This window comes from Crinia signifera, chromosome 11 (genome assembly GCF_055691185.1).
Source record: "Crinia signifera chromosome 11, ASM5569118v1, whole genome shotgun sequence".
Lineage (NCBI taxonomy): Eukaryota > Metazoa > Chordata > Amphibia > Anura > Myobatrachidae > Crinia > Crinia signifera.
In genome coordinates, this window is record NC_139227.1 from 121,323,100 (window position 1) to 121,347,272 (window position 24,173).

The 24,173-nt window shown below is 45.6% G+C and overlaps 1 protein-coding gene across 3 annotated transcripts in view; it reads right to left on the minus strand.

Annotated features, from left to right (window-relative positions):
* The window catches only part of OTOG (otogelin), a 175,693-nt gene that overhangs the window by 126,770 nt on the left and 24,750 nt on the right, over nucleotides 1–24,173 (minus strand). For 2 of the 3 annotated variants that reach the window (XM_083164586.1, XM_083164585.1), the window contains exons 5-15: nucleotides 22,347–22,439; nucleotides 21,557–21,711; nucleotides 16,981–17,102; nucleotides 13,428–13,633; nucleotides 8,678–8,811; nucleotides 6,764–6,870; nucleotides 4,174–4,283; nucleotides 3,700–3,825; nucleotides 3,377–3,485; nucleotides 2,602–2,648; nucleotides 2,187–2,332 (exon numbers count right to left, since the gene is read on the minus strand). In XM_083164586.1, coding sequence (XP_083020712.1) covers nucleotides 2,187–2,332; nucleotides 2,602–2,648; nucleotides 3,377–3,485; nucleotides 3,700–3,825; nucleotides 4,174–4,283; nucleotides 6,764–6,870; nucleotides 8,678–8,811; nucleotides 13,428–13,633; nucleotides 16,981–17,102; nucleotides 21,557–21,711; nucleotides 22,347–22,439 — 1,355 coding nt within the window. Of the gene's footprint in view, nucleotides 1–2,186; nucleotides 2,337–2,601; nucleotides 2,649–3,376; nucleotides 3,486–3,699; nucleotides 3,826–4,173; nucleotides 4,284–6,763; nucleotides 6,871–8,677; nucleotides 8,812–13,427; nucleotides 13,634–16,980; nucleotides 17,103–21,556; nucleotides 21,712–22,346; nucleotides 22,440–24,173 lie in introns of those variants that run through there. The other variant, XM_083164587.1, reaches the window with a different exon arrangement.

A 24,173-nucleotide genomic window follows, 5' to 3' on the forward strand; every position in this document is an offset into this window, starting at 1 on the left:
GCAGGAAGTAGGGTCGCCATAAAGTCACCTGACATCACCAGATGTCAGCTGCCCGCCCTGTCCCCCGTACAGGGAACACGCAAAACTAAGGCTAGTTCCAAATCAGTTGATGGGCGGCAACCATCGAATGATTTGGTCACCGCACCTATAGATTGTAAACTTAATAGCAGGGCCCTCCTACCTCTATTTTGATTTGTTACTACCCAGTGGGGGAAATTTACTAAGATGTGTATTCTACATCACATGTGATGCTGCTATGGACAACTAATCAGAATCTACAGTACTTATTATTTATTTAGCACCCTCTAGAACAGTGTTTTTCAACCAATGTGCCGTGGTACACTAGTGTGCCTTGAGCCGTTCTCAAGTGTGCCCCCAGATCTAGAGATGCCCAAACCAGTTCATAGCCACCTCCAGTCCAACTGTTATTTACTGGTTTCTTCTTTTCATGTAAAGGGCCAATGTATTTTATTTTTGTTACCTGTGGGGACCAGTGTGATTGTTTTTTTTTTAATGTGGGGGGCAATAGGTTTGTTTTTTTCCTGTTGGGGCCAATGTATTTTGCCCTGCGGGGATCTCATGGTGTGCCTTGACAATTTTAAAATCTTATTTAGTGTGCCGCAAGGTAAAAAGGTTGAAAATACCTGCTCTAGAAGATAGTAGACTGGATCTGATTGGTTGCCTATAGCAACATCACATGTGAAGTAGAATGGACATCTTAGTAAAAGTGTGTTTTATCACCGTTTCGTATTGTAAAGTGCAAGAGTATTCTGCACTATATGAGAAACTGTAAATAAATAAGGAGCGTCTAATAATTCAGCTGATGTTTAGATCCTACTTAAGCAGTACTGCAATTATGCACTAAGGGGGTTTAACAGACGGAGATAAAGGCAGTTAGGAGCTCATCGGCTGCAGTGTTATCACCTTCTACTTTATCACTTCACCAGGCTCAGTACATTTGCCCCTGAATCTCTTGACCCCTGTGTGGATTTATTGCAAATAGTCATACAAGCATTGTGGGAAGTGGCTGAATATGACACAACCTTTGCACTGACTCTGCACACACACAGCGCTGCTTATGGTAATATACACACATATGTGGCGTGTCTGGATGTGCAGCAGTGAGGTGTGACAGATACAAAGGTCACACTGTCACTGACACCGATGTGATGGAAATGATGCCTAGTTAATATTTATCTAAGGATTAGTAGACTGCCCCCTGGAATTGCAGTAGTGCGACAGCAGTGCTACATTGAGATACTTATTAGCCCTACATTGCACCACTACAGTGATATTCAGATGTGACTGGTTATACAGTAGTGATATACAGCTTACACCAGGGTCTCTCGCTGCACCTGGAGGAGAGCCATCGAATCTTGGAAAGAAGTACAGTGTCGCCTTACAACGTACAGTGACACGAATCGTATCCGGACGGCGGATCCACCATGTTTAGGTAAATAACACCATGTGCGACGGCGTCTAGATAGACAGTGACACCAGATCGACGCAAGAGAAGGACCGATGGGAACGTGGTCGACAGTAGAAAGGTTGACACGAGTTTGTGTTTTTTTGGTACTGAATACATATATTTATTTATAATGTAACTTTACACTGAGAACATATTGCAGGAATCTGCTGAACACTGGATGGAGATGCTCCTTCCTCTATAGGATATCCACAATATAAAGGTGTTGGTATCTCCCATGGGGATACTTTAGGGCAGGGATGGAGAACCTTCGGCCCTCCAGCTGTTGTTGAACTACACATCCCAGCATGCCCTGCAACAGTTGTAGCATGGCCACTTGGCAAAACTGTAACAAGGCATGCTGGGATGTGTAGTTTCACAACAGCTGGAGGGTCAAAGGTTCCCCATCCCTGCTTCAGGGGAAGCATCAATGGATACCGGATTACTGGGTAGATTTAACAATGAGTGATATTCCTGTTATCACTTAGATCGTAACGGTCATAAACTTGAAAAATTCCAGGATATGATTGGTTGGAGCAACATCTAACAATAATAACGAGGGAATAAAAAAGCAAAGCATCAACATACTAATATATTAACTAAACCTTGTCAGCAGTACACTAATACAGAGACCCACATTATCCTTGGTGGAATACGGAATAGATGTAGACATCCTGATGACCAGATGTAAGCCATCCTCCTGATAGCGGTAATGACTCACCTGTCCACAGGGGGCGTTTTGCAGAGAGACTGTAAACGTTCCAGACGTGAGGCTCTTCGCCAAAATGTACTGGCATAGAGCCTGAAAGGTGTATTTACGGCCGTCGAACGTCATAATGTGAAAGTCTCCTGTGACGGAACATTCCGCTGGCAACAGAGAAACACAGACAGCAGGGATTGTGCTCAGTATCACTTCCAGTGCACGCAACTTCTATGTAAGAGCAGATGAAATGCAGAGTGCCACTTCCCGGGAGGATTTTGGCCAATCAGCAGAGAGGATTAGTCGCATATAACTTAAACACACACGCGCGCACACACACACACACAATACATATAGATGGATAGATAGATCCTGTATCAGATCGAAGATGGACCTCCGCTACAACACTAATTATTTATGCAATAAAAACACTCACCTGGGCAGGTAAGATTTGTGCAGATCCATTTACCTCCAGAACAAGTGCTGGAAAGAGAATCACATACATTACACAGAGGCCAAATGGATGGACAGCAAGTTCTGCAGAGCAATGCCTGTTTGCAGTGTGTATGGGTGCAGAGCAATGCCTGTTTGCAGTGTGTATGGGTGCAGAGCAATGCCTGTTTGCAGTGTGTATGGGTGCAGAGCAATGCCTGTTTGCAGTATGTATGGGTGCAGAGCAATGCCTGTTTGCAGTGTGTATGGGTGCAGAGCAATGTAAAGGGACAAGCCACATTATCCGCAGTGCTCAGAGGGCGCCATCATTCAGCTAGAACACGGGTGGCCAAACTGGTCCTTGAGATCTACCAACGGTCCACGTTTTCCATATCACCTAGCTGGTGCACAGGTGTAGTCATTACTAACGGTCACATTTTCAAACCTGCTGCATTCATTCCTACTATAGATCCACAGGTTGCCTGGAAAACACGCACCGTTGGTAGATCTTGAGGACAGGTTTGGCCACCCCTGTGCTAGAACAACATACTGTATGCATCAGGTAAGTTGGACATGTGATGTGCGAGCACTTGCCTACTGTATGTACTCCCAGCCTACAGCAATCACAATGCCCAGGTCTGGTGACACCTATAGATATTAAACAGCATAGACAGGTCACTTTTCCCAGAATCCTCCATGTCCAGTACGTACAGAGAGAATCCTGCATGTCCTCATATATCCCCAAATCCACCTAACACCCCCCAATCCTGGCAGCTCACCAATTGTTACACTGATCCTGCACCACAGAGCCGGCCAGGTACGGAGTGCCCAGGAAGTCACACGGGCATTCAGTGGGGTTCACACAAGTGCCATTTTCAAAAATCAGACCTGTGTATGGCAAACACAAAAACGTCACTGTGGGAATAAACCTGATGCCGCAATTCCACTACGTACGAATATGTGGTCTACATAGTACACATATTACTACAGGCATTATAGTGGAGTACAGATAAAGGCCAACACATCAGGGATCAGCAAGACCCGACAGCCCGATGCAGAAACAGGGCTTGGCGGATATCAGAGCTGGTTGGAATGACGTTACCTGCAGGGCAGTAGCAGCCGTCCACACAGGAGAACTCGTTATCCAGGCACGCCTTCTTCTGGTGACAGGATGTCGGACAGCAGTCTATACAGTCGTCGTACACTAGGCCGGGGCCACACGGGATCTCTGCATACATAGAGAGACATAAACAACACTCATACCAAGCATACAGACAGAATGTAATATGTAATCCGGCGCTAGGAAAAAGTATTACAAAAATAAATAATAAACCATCAATGTTTTTTAGCTGCTGTAGTCCAAAAGTGATTTGGTGCAAAATGATTCACTAAGACAACGAGAAGAACAATATACACAGATCTGGACCAGTGCGATTTATAAATACCGCACACAAATATCACCCAATAAATTCAAGGCTCAGTGAATACTCAGAGATTTAATGCTTCAATCATAGAGATGATCACAATAACGTAAGCCCCAAGACCTGTAGCCAGCTGTCTCCGCTATGAGACCTACCACACTGCTTATATATCGCCCGCCATCCGTGGAGAGGGTGTCCTGCATGGGCACAGGCACGGGCATACTCTGTCACAGCACTGCACCAGGTGCCAACATCACCATCTGACCTGGGAGAGAAAAGCACCATCAAAATATTTCATGCACGCTGATCACTAACAGTATGAGGATCAAGTATACATGACCAGTCACTAATGTTGTGAATAAGAGGTCACTTACATGCACAGGTCACTAACGTTGTGAATAAAAGGTCACTTACACGCACAGGTCACTAACGTTGTGAATAACAGGTCACTTACACGCACAGGTCACTAATGTTGTGAATAAGAGGTCACTTACACGCACAGGTCACTAATGTTGTGAATAACAGGTCACTTACACGCACAGGCCACTGATGTTGTGAATAACAGGTCACTTACACGCACAGGTCACTAATGTTGTGAATAACAAGTCACTTACACGCACCGGTCACTGATGTTGTGAATAACAGGTCACTTACACGCACAGGTCACTGATGTTGTGAATAACAGGTCACTTACATGCACAGGTCACTAATGTTGTGAATAACAGGTCACTTACACGCACAGGTCACTAATGTTGTGAATAAGAGGTCACTTACACGCACAGGTCACTAATGTTGTGAATAAGAGGTCACTTACACGCACAGGTCACTGATGTTGTGAATAAGAGGTCACTTACACGCACAGGTCACTGATGTTGTGAATAACAGGTCACTTACATGCACCGGTCACTAATGTTGTGAATAAGAGGTCACTTACACGCACAGGTCACTAATGTTGTGAATAAGAGGTCACTTACACGCACAGGTCACTGATGTTGTGAATAAGAGGTCACTTACACGCACAGGTCACTGATGTTGTGAATAAGAGGTCACTTACACGCACAGGTCACTAATGTTGTGAATAAGAGGTCACTTACACGCACAGGTCACTAATGTTGTGAATAACAGGTCACTTACACGCACCGGTCACTGATGTTGTGAATAAGAGGTCACTTACACGCACAGGTCACTGATGTTGTGAATAACAGGTCACTTACATGCACCGGTCACTAATGTTGTGAATAAGAGGTCACTTACACGCACAGGTCACTAATGTTGTGAATAAGAGGTCACTTACACGCACAGGTCACTTACACGCACATGTCACTAACGTTGTGAATAAGAGGTCACTTACACGCACAGGTCACTAACGTTGTTAATAACAGGTCACTTACACGCACAGGTCACTAATGTTGTGAATAAGAGGTCACTTACACGCACAGGTCACTAATGTTGTGAATAAGAGGTCACTTACACGCACAGGTCACTGATGTTGTGAATAAGAGGTCACTTACACGCACAGGTCACTAATGTTGTGAATAAGAGGTCACTTACACGCACAGGTCACTAATGTTGTGAATAACAGGTCACTTACACGCACCGGTCACTGATGTTGTGAATAAGAGGTCACTTACACGCACAGGTCACTGATGTTGTGAATAACAGGTCTCTTACATGCACCGGTCACTAATGTTGTGAATAAGAGGTCACTTACACGCACAGGTCACTTACACGCACATGTCACTAACGTTGTGAATAAGAGGTCACTTACACGCACAGGTCACTAACGTTGTTAATAACAGGTCACTTACACGCACAGGTCACTGATGTTGTGAATAACAGGTCACTTACACGCACAGGTCACTAATGTTGTGAATAACAGGTCACTTACACGCACAGGTCACTGATGTTGTGAATAACAGGTCACTTACACGCACAGGTCACTGATGTTGTGAATAACGGGTCACTTACACGCACAGGTCACTGATGTTGTGAATAACAGGTCACTTACACGCACAGGTCACTAACGTTGTGAATAACAGGTCACTTACACGCACAGGTCACTGATGTTGTGAATAAGAGGTCACTTACACGCACAGGTCACTAACGTTGTTAATAACAGGTCACTTACACGCACAGGTCACTAATGTTGTGAATAAGAGGTCACTTACACGCACAGGTCACTGATGTTGTGAATAAGAGGTCACTTACACGCACAGGTCACTAATGTTGTGAATAAGAGGTCACTTAAACGCACAGGTCACTAATGTTGTGAATAACAGGTCACTTACACGCACAGGTCACTAATGTTGTGAATAACAGGTCACTTACACGCACCAGTCACTGATGTTGTGAATAAGAGGTCACTTACACGCACAGGTCACTGATGTTGTGAATAACAGGTCTCTTACATGCACCGGTCACTAATGTTGTGAATAAGAGGTCACTTACACGCACAGGTCACTAATGTTGTGAATAAGAGGTCACTTACACGCACAGGTCACTTACACGCACATGTCACTAACGTTGTGAATAAGAGGTCACTTACACGCACAGGTCACTAACGTTGTTAATAACAGGTCACTTACACGCACAGGTCACTGATGTTGTGAATAAGAGGTCACTTACACGCACAGGTCACTGATGTTGTGAATAACAGGTCACTTACACGCACAGGTCACTGATGTTGTGAATAACAGGTCACTTACACGCACAGGTCACTGATGTTGTGAATAACAGGTCACTTACACGCACAGGTCACTAGCACAGCTCGCCATGAAGGGGAACGGACTCACTAACTCATGACAGCTCAGAAATGGATCCTGCAGCAGGGCGCTACACAATGAATGGGCCGTCTGGGGACAGATCACAAAATGATTATTAAACTTTTATTCCAATAAAGTGAAATCTTTAATCCATAAATGTGAGCTAAAAACTCGCACATTAGGTTATTATATACAGTACAGAATACCTCAAATGAGACACTACATACTGTATGATTATATATATATATATATATATATATATATATATATATACACACATACATACACACAGTATATATCACATACAGTACATATAAATACAGTAAATACAGTATGATGCCTTAATAGGGACATATATATATATATATATATATATATATATATATAAATATATGATGCTTAACATACATATTTAGTTCCTGTACAAACATATATCGCACCTATTTAATGATAGTACATACATACATGTTCCTGTATATTACATTTACATATGGTACGTATGCAGAGATTACATGCATATGGTATATGGTGCTACATTGCAGACATCAGATACCCCTGTGCTCTGTTTTGTGGTGATGCAGCTGTCGCCTTTCCACCATCTTTGCACATAAACCACCTCTAACAACATTCCATCATCCCCACTTCTGACACCAATATCCTACACAGAGGCTCCCATTCTGCTGAGCATCTAATCTCCCACCCATTATACACATACCAGTCTAATCCCCCACCCATTATACACAGGTAACAGTCTAATCCTAACCCATTGTACACATGTAACAGTCTAATCCCCACCCACTGTTCCCAGGTAACAGTCTAATCTCAACACATTATACACAGGTGACAGTCTAATATCATCCCATTATATCCAAGTAACAGTCTAATTCCATCCCATTCTACACAGGTGACAGTCTAACAACCCACCTATTACACCCAGATAATATGCTAATCCCGATTCTAACTAGAACCCAGTGGATGTACCCCGTACCGCTTATCTCTGTATATAAGTAATAAATGCTGTATACCACATGTTCTTCACCAGTTCCTGGCGGATCTACATTCACACTCTTATGATACTATGACCACAGCAGTGGCATAGCGCTAGGAGTCACCGTACCTGTTCCTGGCGGATCTACATTCGCACTCTTATGATACTATGAGCACAGCAGTGGCATAGCGCTAGGAGTCACCATACCTGTTCCTGGCGGATCTACATTCGCACTCTTATGATACTATGAGCACAGTAGTGGCGTAGCGCTACGAGTCACCGTACCTGTTCCTGGCGGATCTACATTTACACTCTGATGATACTATGACCACAGTAGTGGTGTAGCGCTACGAGTCACCATACCTGTTCCTGGCGGATCTACATTCGCACTCTTATGATACTATGAGCACAGTAGTGGCGTAGCGCTACGAGTCACCGTACCTGTTCCTGGCGGATCTACATTTACACTCTGATGATACTATGACCACAGTAGTGGTGTAGCGCTACGAGTCACCATACCTGTTCCTGGCGGATCTACATTCGCACTCTTATGATACTATGAGCACAGTAGTGGCGTAGCGCTACGAGTCACCGTACCTGTTCCTGGCGGATCTACATTTACACTCTGATGATACTATGACCACAGTAGTGGTGTAGCGCTACGAGTCACCGTACCTGTTCCTGGCGGATCTACATTCGCACTCTGATGATACTATGACCACAGTAGTGGTGTAGTGCTACGAGTCACCGTACCTGTTCCTGGCGGATCTACATTCGCACTCTGATGATACTATGACCACAGTAGTGGTGTAGTGCTACGAGTCACCGTACCTGTTCCTGGCGGATCTACATTCGCACTCTGATGATACTATGACCACAGTAGTGGTGTAGCGCTACGAGTCCCCGTACCTGTTTTGTCTGCTGACTCTGCTTTGCGCATGGCGGTTCATAAAGCACCGGGGCAGCGGGGTGCGCTGGGGATTTATGGGGCACATCCTCTCTCCAGCTGTTCACAAACTCTTCGATGTTTTCAGTTACTTTTCCTGAAACGGTAACAAGAGGAAACCATGTCTGATATGGAATGCCGTGTATTCCTGAAATAAATAAATGGTGGATTTCCAAAATCTCTATGAATAAGGCAGACATTGGTCCCCAAATACACAATTAGAGGGTTAAGAAATGACCTTCCCTAAAATATGTGGGTGTTTTCAGAGTCCATGCTTAATATATAATGCTGCCCATACACTTGTGAGATGTTGAATACAATCCTTCGATTTCGACCACATCTGTTCGATAAATCGAATGATTGTATGCACATTTTGTGTACCATTCAACGCGATGTACGGGCACGCCGGCCAAATGTCTCGTCTCATGATCTTATGTTCTGCAGATAATTATCTAATTGCAGGTGCGGTCGATTTTTCTAAATGCGACTTTCGATTCCTGAAGATGTCTGCTCAGTTCCTGGCGAGTCCTCTTCTACCCGCGTCGAATGCTATCGTACAAGTGTATGGGTAGCATAAGGTGTAGCCCAAGGTACCTGCAGCCGCCGCTGATTCCTTACTGTCCTACTCGATTACTACGATCTGTTGAAGGAGGACTACTAACAGTACCCAGAATCTCCCTGAATTTATCTGGGGGTCGAGCTTTCAACTTTGCTGCTCCAACTCTATGGAACTCTCTTCCTCACACAGGGCGGGATGTATTAATATACATCGCCGCCCTTCGTCTGACAGCCGCCGCGATGCTGCCGCATATGTCCTAACATATGCGGCTATCATTGGGTTGCGGTGACGGAGACCCCCGCGATACCTGTGATGTGGTGTGCGGGGGTCTCCGTCACATCCCGGCGGCTGACAGTGTCCCCCTGCGTCTCCTCCTCCCCCCTGCAGCCGGATGTCCTCCCGGCTGTGACACCTGCTGGGGAAGGAGGAGATCAAAGGAGGACGGGGGGGGGGGGGCGCGGACAGCGATAGAAGCCCATAGGCTTCTTGGCGATACCCTGCCATGTGGAAACGGGGCGGACGGGTAATGGTACATAGGAAAATGCGGTAAAACCCCTGTTTTACCGCATTTTCCCTTTAGTACATCCCGCCCACAGTGCGAGAAGCCCCCACTGTAGAATCCTGCATAAAGACTCTATTTACTCAGCATTTCACTGAAATCCACTGTTAAGCTTGTTTTGTATACTGAGCTGTAAAGACAATGGTAAAGCACATTGCGTCCTATTGGGAGAAAAGTGCTATATAAATATCATTATTATTATTATTATTATTATTATTATTATTATTATTAATAATAATAATAATAATAATAATAATAATAATAATAAGGTGTTAGTCTACAAAACCTTGCATTAGGAGGACATACTGTATGTGACAGATTAGGGCTGGTTAAAGTGAAGCGAACCATGACAATACCGCCGCTAGTTGCAATGAATAAGAGAACTGTGCTCGGATTGGTCACCGTGGTGTAGGGTTACCACCTTTTTGTTGAGAGACTCCCGGACAGTGGCACGCCCCTTGACCCGTCTTATCATATTTTTTTTTTTAAACTTTGCTTCATTTTTATTCTTGATTTTGCACACCATAATGCCACTTACACGTTATGCCATACACCATAATGCCCATCACACCACAAACCGTGATGCCCATTGCACGTCACGCCACACACCGTGATGCCCATTGCACTTTATGCAACACACCGTGATGCCCATTACAAGTTACGCCACACATCGTGATGCCCATTACAAGTTACGCCACACATCGTGATGCCCATTACACTTTACGCCTCACATTGTGATGCCCATTGCACGTTATGCCACACACCGTGATGCCCATTGCCCTTTATGGAACACACCGTGATGCCCATTACAAGTTACGCCACACATCGTGATGCCCATTACACGTTACGCCTCACATTGTGATGCTCATTACACGTTACGCCTCACATTGTGATGCCCATTATGTCTCACACCGTAATGCCAATTACCTATTAGGCCACACACTGTAATGCCATTTACCGATTACGCCACACACCGTAATGCCAATTACATATTACACCCCATACCGTAATGCTCATTACATATTACGCCCCACACCGAATTACCTATTACACATTATGCCACATGCTGTAATGCCCATTACACATTATTCCACACACAGCAATGCCCATTACACATTATGCCATGCACCAAAATACCCATTACACATAAAACCACATGTATATGGTGTATACATTACATATTATATCACACACCATATTGCTCATTACACATTATTCCACACACCATAATGCCCCTTACATATTATGCCATATAAGTGCGCTTACCTACATGCTCGTTGTCAGGAGTTACATGTTCGATGCCAGGGTTTAAATTCTTCCTTCCAGGGTTTACATACTCCTTGACATGGCCGGGGGGGTTGCATGCTCATTGCCACAGGGACTACATGCTCATTGCCAGTGGTAGTTGCATGCTCATTGCCAGGAGGAATTACATGCTCGCTTCCCAGGGGGGTTACATGCTCATTGCCTGGGGGATTACATGCTCATTGCCCACATATAATGCCCCCCTTAGTTCTATATACATAATGCCCCCATAGTGCCACAGGCATAATGCCCTCCATTGTGCCACAGGCATAATGCCCTCCATAGTGCCACAGGCATAATGCCACCCAGTGCCACACGCATAATGCTACCCTTCCATAGTGCCACACACATAATGCTCCCTGTAGTGCCGCACACATAATGCTGATCCTTTCCTGCCACACACAATGCCCCAATAGTGCCACAGACATACGGCCCCCCATAGTGACACACACATAATGCCCCTGTAGTGCCACATGCATAAGTGCCACACACATAATGCCCCTGTAGTGCCACACACATAATACCCCCATAGTGCTATATCATACCCTCCAACTGTACCGAATTTGCCGGTACAGTACCGTTTTTTAACGGTCTGTACCGGCAAATTGCAATTGTACCGAATGTACCGCTTTTTCAGCGGTCAGACGCACATCGCCGCATACCTTCCTCCTGGTCTCGGCAGTGTGCTGCCTGGACCGACGGACTGGGTCCGAGGTCGGGCTGAGCTCTCCCCATCTCCTCCCCCTGCTGCTCACCCATTCCCATGAGTGCAATGCGCGGGCCGTGCGTCATGACGTCACGCGCCGGCACCGCGCACCCTGCGCACTCATGGGAATCTGCCAGAGAGACTGTGAGTGTGAGGCCAGCCCCGGGGTGCGACGCCACGGGGATCATCATTTCGCACGGCTGGGCTGCCGGCGATGCAATCGGAGAAGCCTGCCTGCTGCCACTCAGCACTGTAAGGTAAAGCAGTGGCTCAGGCTGTAATAATACTTATACTTCTAAAATCCTGTCCAGTGCAGTCCATCGTGGTGTGGCGCATCTGAGTGTGCTGCAGCTGAGCTCATGTCACGGTGGCTTAGTGGGCTGCAGTGCTGGTATATTAAATAAGTATATTTAATATACTCATTTATTAAGTATATTAAATATTACTTATTTATTTTGATATGCCACCAGCAGCCCACCAAGCTGTGTTACAAAGAAAGATACACCCTATGGCTCTGCATGAAGTTTTTGGAATGATACTGTACTGTATGTGACAAAAAGGGTCCCCTCAGGGACTGGCTGGCAATTGGTGCACTTAAAAAAAAAAAAAAAAAAGGCACAGTACACATTCGGAAAGGTTGTGTGACCACGCCCACTTTAGCTGTGACCATGCCCACTTTACCCTGTGGCCACACCTCCTTCCCGAATGTGTACCGATTTCTGCCCTCCAAATGTTGGAGGGTATGCTATATACACAGCTCTGTCTCATATACACAGTGGCGTGTATATGGGACAGAGCTGCCTTGAGCCTGGGGAGGGAGGGGAGAGCACTGCCACCGGGAGTTAGCTGCCGGTGTCAGGCAGATGGGGGAAAAAGCTGCAGCTGCCAGCCGGGTGGAGGAGGGGAGGCGCACGCTGCATGTCAACGTCCTTTCTGTTTGTCAGTGCTGCGGCGGGGCCAAGGGAACACTGCCTGCCGCTGCTGGACTTCAGTGTGTGTGTGTCCGGTTCCCGGACATTTAATAGTCCGGGTACGACACCTGTCCGGACTCCGGACACCCGGCCTAATTACCGGAATGTCCGGAGTAGTCCCGGAAGGGTGGTAACCCTACCGTGGTGGAATTGGAATACTACAACTATGTACAATCTACAGCAATGTCCCAGTGTTCATTGCAAACCTTCCGGAAAACAAGGTAGTGCCGCAAAAGATACCTGCTCTATTTCCTGGATCTCTCATCATTCTAACACATTGCGCCTCCTTGGTGGTTAATATAAAGACACAATGCCTGGTTGTCTGAGACTAAGTGGCATCAAACAGCCCGATTAGATTTTTTTATTTTCACGTGGTATTTCAGCAGGCCGAGGGGTTTTTCCTATACAGTTAAATGCAAAGATATTAGCTGCGGTTATTTCAGCAGGAATTAACGCAACTTTTTTCTTGTAGCGCCTAACACCTGGTAATTCCAGACCGGGTTTGTTCAAATGACAATAATTAATCCCAAATGTATTAAAATCATGATATTATATAACAAAGATTTTCTGTGAACAGAGTCTGTTATACACAATCAGAGAACATAAAACTCACCATAACTCGTCACAAGATCGTCCTGGGGGATCCAGTTATTATTCCCACAAAGTCCTTGCGTTCTACCAACATAGTCCAGACTCATCTTCAGGTACAGGGAAGATCTGCTGTCCCAGGCCAAGGTAAACACGTACTGCTGCCTCACAATCACATAGCCCGAGACGGTCTCCACCTTCACACTTCCCACCGTGTATGGCAAACTTACCCTAGAATACATATAGTAAACAGGAAATAATTAGGGAACACACACCCCTCATCTGCCCTTAAGCCCCATCCCCACTAGATAATACATTGATATCCTGTTAATACGAACTATAACAATATAGTTAACGATATATCATTCATATCGTCTATTGTGTACGCTCAATAGCATTTATGATGCGCTGTGTGTTGTCCGTATTTGGCACCAAGAAGCCGCTACTATTTATCTGGGCATGGGTTTGTTGGAGAGACCCAGGGGCAGATGCATTATGCCTGGTGAAGTGATAAAGTTGCTGGTACTTTATCGCTGGCAATCAGCTCCTAACTGTCATTTTTCCAACACAGTCTGTAACTTGAAAGTTAGAAGCTGACTGACCGGTGATGAAGTACCAGCTACATTATCACTTCAACAGGCTTAAAACTATCCCCTATGTGAGGGCCCCTACCAGGTCAGCTGCTAAGGTGTCCCCCCCCCCTTTTTTTTTTTAAACTTAAGTACTGCATTGGCCGGGAATCGAACCGGGCCTTCCACGAGAGAACTCTACCAATGAACAACCAACGCTACATTTTAGACAAGTTTTCTAAGCTACAATAAATAAAAAAGTAATAAAAATACAAAAGAATGTGAAGAAGGCACGTGTGAAATAGACGTACACCCCTACTGCCCGCTAGAGAACGTGAGCCAAGTACTGCTAAGCCAGAGCTGATCCTCAGGAAGTGCCACCACCTCTTAATAATGACAGAACCTTGGACAGTTCAGTTTGTAGCCTGTACGGTACGTTCCTGTAACCACCACGCCAAGGAGAAGACACATCTGCAATGATCTCAGAGAAGTTATTGTTTGTGTTCATTTGTCTGGAAAGGGTCAGAAATCTACTTTCACGCAACGTCAATCATTCTACAGTGAGAACGATCATCGATGTATGGAGAGCACTGAACATTATGGCCAATCTTCCCACCAAAGATCAGACCAGAGGATGCTCAGAGAAAGCTCAAAATACCTAGATGCTACATCCAGGAACCTACAGGGTCAATTATAAAATCCATGACTCTACCCATCATAGAAAGAAAAGGCAAGTGTAAAAGTATAGAGAGGACTACCCAGTTGCCAGAGGACTAGCCAGCTACCCCAAATCCTGAGTACCAGTCCGATGCCAGCTTCCAGTTCTCTTTTGTCCAGTATATAACCAGTGTGGCAATCCTTTCCGGCACAATCCATCTCAAATCAGCCAGTTATACTACTACTGCAGCATTACTGATTACAGGAGGATCAGGACAAGTGCACTCACCAGCGTGGGCGAGAGACACGCTGGATGATTAAGTGCATACTCCATCAGGAAACCAGTTGTCTGGTTCGGTATTATCAGGGTTTGACTCCCCGCCGCAGGCAGTGTGTTACGGGTCAAGTCATTTCAACACATAATTAACCATTTTCTCCCCGGTCTGGTATTACCAGCGCCTGACTCCCCACTGGAAGTAGCGCGACGCCGGTCGAGTCACTACATCTGCCAACCTGACTTGGAGACTGGTGTGAACAGAAATATGCTGTATACCTCACTGGCTGTGAGGTATACAATATCCCCGCTAATCTACACTTATTTCTACCAGATTCCCTGCCGTGGGTGCCACTGCAGCTTGAGCAATACCATCTTCTATAATCTATGTGTATTTAAACTGCAAAGTACTACACCTTTATGTATATTATATATATTTATTATTACTGGAGTACTTAATTAAGCTGGATCACAGACTATACTCAGAATAAACAAAAGGAGATCTAATGTGCATTTAAGTGAGTGTTTCGCAATAGCTTAAATGGTTTTATAGTCGTTAATTGTAATATTTTACATATATTCTGAACGAATGTTAAATACATTTATTATATCATTTTATTGTGTATTTGTGTCAAATTTATTTTTAGGTGGCCGCCTAATTATTTTTTTAATAAATGATGTACAATTAAATTATGTTTGTGTATTTGTGGAGCTAGATACATCCATGGTGCTTTATACAAATTGGGGCAGTATCGACATTTTTTGGTAAATAAAGTATAGAATGGTAGCCAGGAGAAGGCTGCATCAGGAGAAGCCAGGAGAAGGCCCCTATCAGGAGAGGCCAGGAGAAGGCCCCATCAGGAGATGGCCCCTATCAGGAGAAGCCAGGAGAAGGCCCCATCAGGAGAAGCCAGGAGAAGGCCCCATCAGGAGAAGCCAGGAGAGGGCCCCATCAGGAGAAGCCAGGAGAGGGCCCCATCAGGAGAAGCCAGGAGAGGGCCCCATCAGGAGAAGCCAGGAGAGGGCCCCATCAGGAGAAGCCAGGAGAGGGCCCCATCAGGAGAAGCCAGGAGAGGGCCCCATCAGGAGAAGCCAGGAGAGGGCCCCATCAGGAGAAGGCCCCATCAGGAGAAGCCAGGAGAAGGCCCCATCAGGAGAAGGCCCTATCAGGAGAAGCCAGGAGAAGGCCCCATCAGGAGAAGCCCCTATCAGGAGAAGCCCCATCAGGAGAAGGCCCCATCAGGAGAAGCCAGGAGAAGGCCCCATCAGGAGAAGCCAGGAGAAGGCCCCATCAGCTGACAGTTTCAAAGTTGTATATGAACAAACAAAACTTTTTAAAAACGTCCTCGGACCATATTGAAGTTACTGTATAAGGTCTTAAAACATGGCACCATCTTTGACAAAAAAACTCCTATCAACCCTCATTCTCGGTGGTGGGAGTGTGATACGCTGGACATGTTTTGCAGCCACAGAATTTGACATTAGTAAATCGACGAGCCTGTCATCAGGTTGACTTAAGCTTAAAGAGGTTGAGAAACCCACACAGCATGACTGCCCTTATAGCTGCTTAACTCTTTGAGTGCCAACGTTGCTGTGAGAGATTCTCAAAATATCCGCTAAAAATGCCAGGGTCACTGTTCATTTTTTTGGGTGCAATATTTAACTAAAGTTCAATTCATTGACTTGGCTGTATTTGAATTTATTTATACTTACAGGACAGTCAACCTAAAGCAAAAAAAACTTGTGTCAACTGTGACTGTCCATCACATTCATGTCAATCTGACACTTTCGTCTAACTTTCGTTACTGCCGATCTAGATGCTGTCGACTATCTTTAGGCATCTAAACGCGTTCGACCAGGTCATTTTCAATCCAGATGCCGTCAATCTATCGACTAGATACGGTAGGAGGCTTTACCCCATAGCCCTTGCACAGTGGATCTCTGTAACCACATCTTGCTGTGTCGGGAGACCAGGAAGTACACCCGGCCTATAATACAGTACAGTCTCCCTTCTCTACGGCAATGTACGAGCGGATTAGAGCTGTAGTTCCATGGTAGGTAACTGCGATGCCACTTACCTGAGGTTATTGTAAAGAACAATCTGGTTTTGTAACTTAATTTCCCCAACACCAGCAAAATACAAACTGACGGAGCGTGAGCAGGAATACGGTAGCGACGGGCAGTCCGGGTCATTGTGCACCTGGAGGAAATCAATGGGGAAATCCTTATCATGATAGTTGTGCAAATCATCTGTTCTAGAACGACGGACAAAGATAAAACAATGTGTCGTGCTTACACTTTAATATGGGCTGTGGACATGGGGGACCCAGATATAAGCGCAAACGTGTGCTTAAAACTTACGTTATAGGATTACGTCTGTACTACTTAATGGGCCTGATGGATCATATATGCTAAGCTCAGGGCCGATGCAAACCCAGTCAGCGCCCCAGTGGCAAGCGCCCTATGCAAATGCCTAAAGCTGCCTAGTGGTGGCGCCGGCCCTGGCTAAGCTGCTCACAGGTTTAGTACATCTGCCCCTATAGCCACTAACGGTTGGCTGAAACACGTGGGGGCTGGCCACACTCTTTGTGGTAGCTGGTCACATCCCTTAGGTATGGACCCTAACGCCACCCTTTTATTGCCACCATAGGAATTCACTACTTTGTGCTGATGTTACAATAATACCAAGCACAGTTTCTATGCAGCCAATACAAAGCAATATAAAGTGTCTTTAGGCATAAATTATACTTCTAACAAAAGACAGTGTTCACTATCATTTGGTTTTCATGTTTGAATAACAAAAGACAACATGTGAAAGATTAATTAAATCCTAATATAAGACAGTAACGATAATTTTTGTATAAAAAAAAAAGGGGGATTTTTTTATACCGTTAGTGAACAAAAATATTTTTTACTGATCAAAATTAAGAAAATAGATTTTAATAGATTTTTCCCCTCCTCAGATTTTACATGTTTGACTTATTTATATTGGTTTGATTTTTAATGGAAAATATGTATAAATATCTGTACAAATTTCCCAAAGTTACAACTTTTTGCCCAGCGCAGATGGTGTACTGGTTAGCATTACTGCCTCACATCGCTGAGGTCATGGGTTCCATCATCACCCACCATGGCCCTAACTGTGCGGAGTTTGTATATTCTCCTCGTACTTGCGTGGGTTTCCTCTGGGTACTCCGGTTTCCTCCCACAATCCAAAAATATACTGTCTGGTTAATTGGCTCCCCAAAAAAAAATGTACCCTAGAATGTCTGTATGTGCGTGTACATGTGGTAGGGAATATAGATTGTAACCTCCACTGGGGCAGTCATGCAGGACCCCACATATCCTGTACTACAAGAGTAGGGGGCACTGGGTTATTATGGGATAAGAGGTTTCTGTGAGGTGTAATATGAATGAGGGTCACTGCGAGTATTTACACATTATGTGGCCAGCCAATGATATTGACAATTTTATGAGTAGGGGCCCCACAAGTTAGTTGCCCTGGGGCCCCCCACAAACTTTAATCCGACCCTTGTAATTTATAACAGTAAGTCATTTAATCAGGGCTATTTTTAAGTAGGCTCCAGCAGGAACTGAGGCCCTTATTCTAGTTCACTCTGACAAAATATTTCTTATGGAGCCCATACACGGTCCGTTGTGTACGGCTCCGTTCTGCACTATGCGATGCGCGCTCCCGCGCATCACATAGTACGGTACAAAAAGTATGTGCTGCACATACTTTTTGTACTAGGTACACATCGGATCGGATCGCAGTGCATGCACTAGGGATGCGATCCGATGTGTACTTTAAAAGTACAGAACGGACGAAAAAACAGACCGTGTATTAGATGGACAAAACCATGTGCACTGCAGGTGAGGCAGGTGTTACTTGTGCAGAGATAATTAGATTTGGGTGGGGTTTTACACCTGCCTCACCTGCAGAGCACATGGTTTTGTCCATCTAAGAAATATATTGTCAGAAAGAGTGAACTAGAATAAGGGCCTCAGTTCCTGCTGGAGCCTACTGAAAAATAGCCCTGCATTTAATTACACAGAAAATCCTACTAGAAATAAAATATTGCACTTTCCTGGCCGCCCCCCAATTCCTGGAGCACCGTCACGGTGATATTAACCCTTTCAACTCCCCGCAGCTGGGTAATAACAATGCCCTGCCTGTGTGGGATGGATTATGTGTCCTGGGCAATGGGGCTGATAATTAAGGAACATCGCCCTTATTAAACATAATTGAGACGTTTGAAAGGACTTCCCCCATCAAATCATTTTGTCAGATCATTTGTGGGATAATATCTGTTCTCGGGAACAAATTGCCAGCGGCGGCTCAGAGATCTGTGCGATAAAAGCCGAGCGATTCGCGCTGCAACGGGATCCGGCGGAGGAGAACACATCAAAGGGGAAATGGAAGCCGGTGACAAGGCATTAACAGCAGAAACATTATTTCACGGGAGGGTAATATAAGGAGGGAACAATGGTGAATTGGCTGCTGGGATGGTTAGACGCGGCATTCTTCTGTAATATACTAGTGTCAGGGAGAGATCACAGGGGCGGACAGTCTAACCAGTCATACGATGCCCCTGCTCCTGCAAGAACAACCAAAGCGGCTGGACACAAGCGTAAAGCACCAGGCAGACAGAGGGCAGAGTTCCCTGCTTCATTTTGTATTAAAAACTAAAATAAAAGTATCATACGGTTACTGGATAACACTGACATTTGTGAAGGACGTTACATTCCCTATACATAATGAGACTACAGTCCTTTTAACTAATCCTATATAATAAAAGGCTAACGCTGCTCTTCAACTCTATGGGGGGGATTCAAGTGTGCTGCGAACTAGCAGCCGCTAGATGGCGTCCGACGGAGCAGTTCAAGCGTTGCTCCATTCTTGCGCACACAGACGCCGGCGCGGATATTACAGTTACGTGAATCCATCATTTTGATGGGCTGGTCACTAGTAAGTCTGTGAGCACCAGACTAGCCTGCAGGGGGCTGCCCGGCACAGGGCTAGGCCGCTCTGCATGTTGGGTCCCTTCTTGCGATGCGACTGCAAAATGTAGCAATCACATGACTGTTATGGGAGCGCTTCGCTATACAGAAAAGCACTTGCATGTTGAGGATAGACCCCCCCCCCCCCCCCCTCCGCGCCTGCGCAGCTAGTCACCGGGCCGCCATGTTTTGGTTCACCTCCCCATGCTGGCCCTTAGACTCAGTTTAATGGGTCTTTCATGCGCAGATTACCGAACATTTTGAGAAGCTGAATTAGGACCTATATCCACAATACATAAAGGGGCCACAGTCACCAAATATAACTTAAGACTACATTCCCAATAAACAGTACCGTGGGAATTTACTAAGATGGGAGTTATCCCATATGAAATATGTTGCTATGGGCAACCAATCAGATACTATCTATGATCTAAGGTGCTAAATAAATAAGTAGTAGATTCTGATTGGTTGCCTATAGCAACATCCCATCCCATCTTAGTAAATTTCCCCCTACGGATCAAAAGGCTTAGAACATTCCCCATTTCTCCAGTTTCTATTGAGATTTAAGCAATTCCAGTTCATCATAACCTGAATTGGTAGATATGCTGCTACAATAGAACGTTAAGTAGTTACGTTGCTGATGGACAAAATACCGATTGGCAGCGGACAAAATACGGACAGGTACAGAACACAGATAATCGAAATACCGACAACATCACAACACCAACAATCAAGTCACCGCAGCTGGACTCTACCAGGGTGGGTGGTCATCACCTGCAGTTAGCACAAAAACCGACACAACCACAATGCGGACAGACAAAATAATGACACAAATCATACCGAATACATAGTTTTTCATGATTTTTTTTCACAAAAACTGACTTGTTCCAACTTTACCATCTCAGTAGGCATAGAATACAATTATGTGCCAAGCACAGTGTGAAGCGTGGTGAGTATGGTACACTAATACCGCTTTCAGACCGCACTCTAGACACGGGTTATTGCCGTGTTCTTGCGGCCCCAACACGGGTCAAGGTGCGGTCTGAAAAGGTCACCATGGGTCGAGCAACACAGGTGTTCAACCCTGGTATTGACCAGGGTTGAACACGGCTATGACCCGTGTCAAGTGCAGTGTGAACGGGTGCCTGGGTCGAGCAACCCGTGTCCCGTTCACAGTATGGAGGAGGCAGCACTGTCAGCTCCAAGTACTGCCTCCTCCCGAGCCCCCGATGACACGCCGCCGCCCAGCTCTGCCCCATGTGACGTCACCGACTCGCCAATATGCCGTGTCGGTGTCGGAACTTTCAGACCGCAATGCCGTGTTGCTCTGGGGATGGGACCCGTGTCCTAATCCAGTGTGCGACACGGCATTTGCGGTCTGAAAGTAGTATAATATGGCGTTCATATCATTACAATTGTGTCGACGTTTTAACATGTTCGGCATTATTATTATGTCAACATTTCTATTGTCAGTAATATGATTGACGATCGGTGTTTACACTCTGCCGGTATAACAATGTCGGCCAAGTGATTGTCGGTAAATCATACTGAACCCAGTATAACAGTGCATTAGGCTAAGTGTATCTGAGGATAAATCCCATTACCACATGTGGGATGTATATATAAATCTACAGTATATAGGAATCACCTGACCTGTATGGCAAAGCTCTGCTCATCCGGCACATTCTGTCGTAGGAGATCGTAGGTGAATTTTCCAGGGAAAAAGAAATAAAGGCCATCAAATGTTTCATAATGAGATTGTCCCCACGTCCGACAAATGTTCTCTCTCTCTGCCCCGGTGTTATACACTGCAAGACAATACAGCACGCTGTATCCGTAACTATAAATCACACATTATATACACACACACACACGGGGTGATTCGGGTGGCATTGCAGATGGACAAAACCATTTGCACTGCAGGTGGGGCAGATGTAACATGTGCAGAGAGAGTTAGATTTGGGTGAGTTATTTTGTTTCTGTGCAAGGTAAATACTGGCTGCTTTATTGTTACACTGCAATATAGATTGAAGTACAAACCCCTCCAAAATGTAACTCTCTCTGCACAAGTAACATCTGACCTGGGTTTGGTCCATCTGCAAACTAAATGTGATTTGCAAACCAACCTGAATCAGACCCACAGTGCGCTTATATGTTATAAAGGCTGACATATGCCAAGGGGGCATACCCATACCTCCCAACTTGATCCTCTCCAGGAGGGACACAATGCTCTTTATCATTACCATCACCTGTGCTGAAACGCCTTTCTTACCCATTAACCTGTTTAGAACAGGTGATGTCAATCAAACAGTAAGAGGAAAGTCCAAAAACAGAGCATTGTGGCCCTCCTGGAATGGGTCATGTTGGGAGGTATGTACTGTATACTGCACCAGTGGGCATGACAGTGACAGGTGATCATGTGACTGTGTAATGTATTATATACCTATCTGACACCGAGATCCGGACGCGTTATACCGGCTGCAGTCACAGTACTTCTTCTGTATACATTCTCCTCCATTAAAACAAGGAAGAACTTCTGCGGGGGACAGAGTACACGTGGTATAGGGGAACTGTTATACAGGTTACAGAGTTACAGTACTTGTAAAACAAATATGAGGCATGAGCAAAGAAACTGCTTTTATACCAGTGCCTGTATGTGATGCAGAGTACCTGTGCCTGTATAGCAGGGGTGGCCAAACCGGTCCTCGAGACCTACCAACGGTCCACATTTTCAGAATCACCTAGCTCAGTGTTGGCAAAACCTGTCCTCAAGATCTACCAACAGTTCATGTGTGTCAGGCAACCTCTGGTAGTAGGAATGAATGCAGTCAGTAACGAGTGCACCTTTGTTGCAGCTAGGTTGTCTGGAAAATGTGAACTGTTGGTAGCTCTGGAGGACTGGAGTTGGCTACCACTGAGCTAGGTGATCTGGGGAATGTAACCGTTAGTAATGACTACAGCTGTGCACCAGCTAGGTGATCTGGGGAATGTAACAGTTACTAATGACTACAGCTGTGCACCAGATAGGAGATCTGGGAAATGTGACAGTTAGTAATGACTACACCTGTGCACCAGCTAGGTGATCTGGGAAATGTGACAGTTAGTAATGGCTACAGCTGTGCACCAGCTAGGGGATTTGGAAAACATGGACCCTTGGTAGATCTCGAGGACCGGTTTGTCCACACCTGTCCTAGCTGGTGCACAGTTGTAGTCATTACTAACGGTCACATTCCCCAGATCACCTAGCTGGTGCACAGCTGTAGTCATTACTAACTGTCACATTCCCCAGATCACCTATCTGGTGCACAGGTGTAGTCATTACTAACTGTCACATTCCCCAGATCACCTAGCTGGTGCACAGGTGCAGTCATTACTAACTGTCACATTTTCAAACCTGCTGCATTCATTCCTACTATAGATCCACAGGTTACCTGAAGACATGAACTGTAGGTAGATCTTGAGGACAGGTTTGGCCAGGTATAGGATGCCGTGTGCCAGTACCTGTATGATATATATTTCTACTATTTACACAGTATGTGTATGACCAGCAAATAACAGTGATTAATTACGGCTGGGTGTTTGGCGGTCGGTCTGATCTTAGCTGTCCCTATAAATAAACATACTAATCCTCTGATAGGCTGCAGCATTCAACATCTACTCAGACATTACAGCAGATGGCCACACCTCCCATGACCAAGCGCCAGCAAAACGTACGTCGGAAGTAAAAGCCGATCAGGTGGTGCACCACGTGACCAGCGCTCAGAGACAGGGTCAGACTTAGGAAATGGTAGATGCTAAATTGTAGTGGGCTAAAGGACCTTTCACGTCCAGGGGGAGGAGCAAGGCCGGGGGATTACTCCTTCACTATACACGCCACCACTGGTTGCCTTTAGTAACTAGGTGGTGAGCGGAGTGGAGTGAGTCACCGTCCGTTTGGGACCCTTCTTCCGACCTTGCTTCTGATCTCTCCACCCCCTCTCCTCCCCTGTGACGTCAGGAGGTCCTTTAGCCCACTACAATTTAGACCTAACCCTTAGGAAGCAGTGTCCACGGCATCACAGACCGGCAGGATCCTACCTTGCACCCGGTTACCAGGCAACCACTGGACTTGTCCAGTGGATCTCTCAACACCTCCCAGACCAATTTGTGTGTGTGTGTGTGTGTGTGTGTGTGTGGGGGGGGGGGGGGGGGGGGTTTGCTGTGTCTATTAAACCGCTTATTCTACTGCATGCCTTATGTCTGACCGCAAGTGTCCACTTATCCACAATTT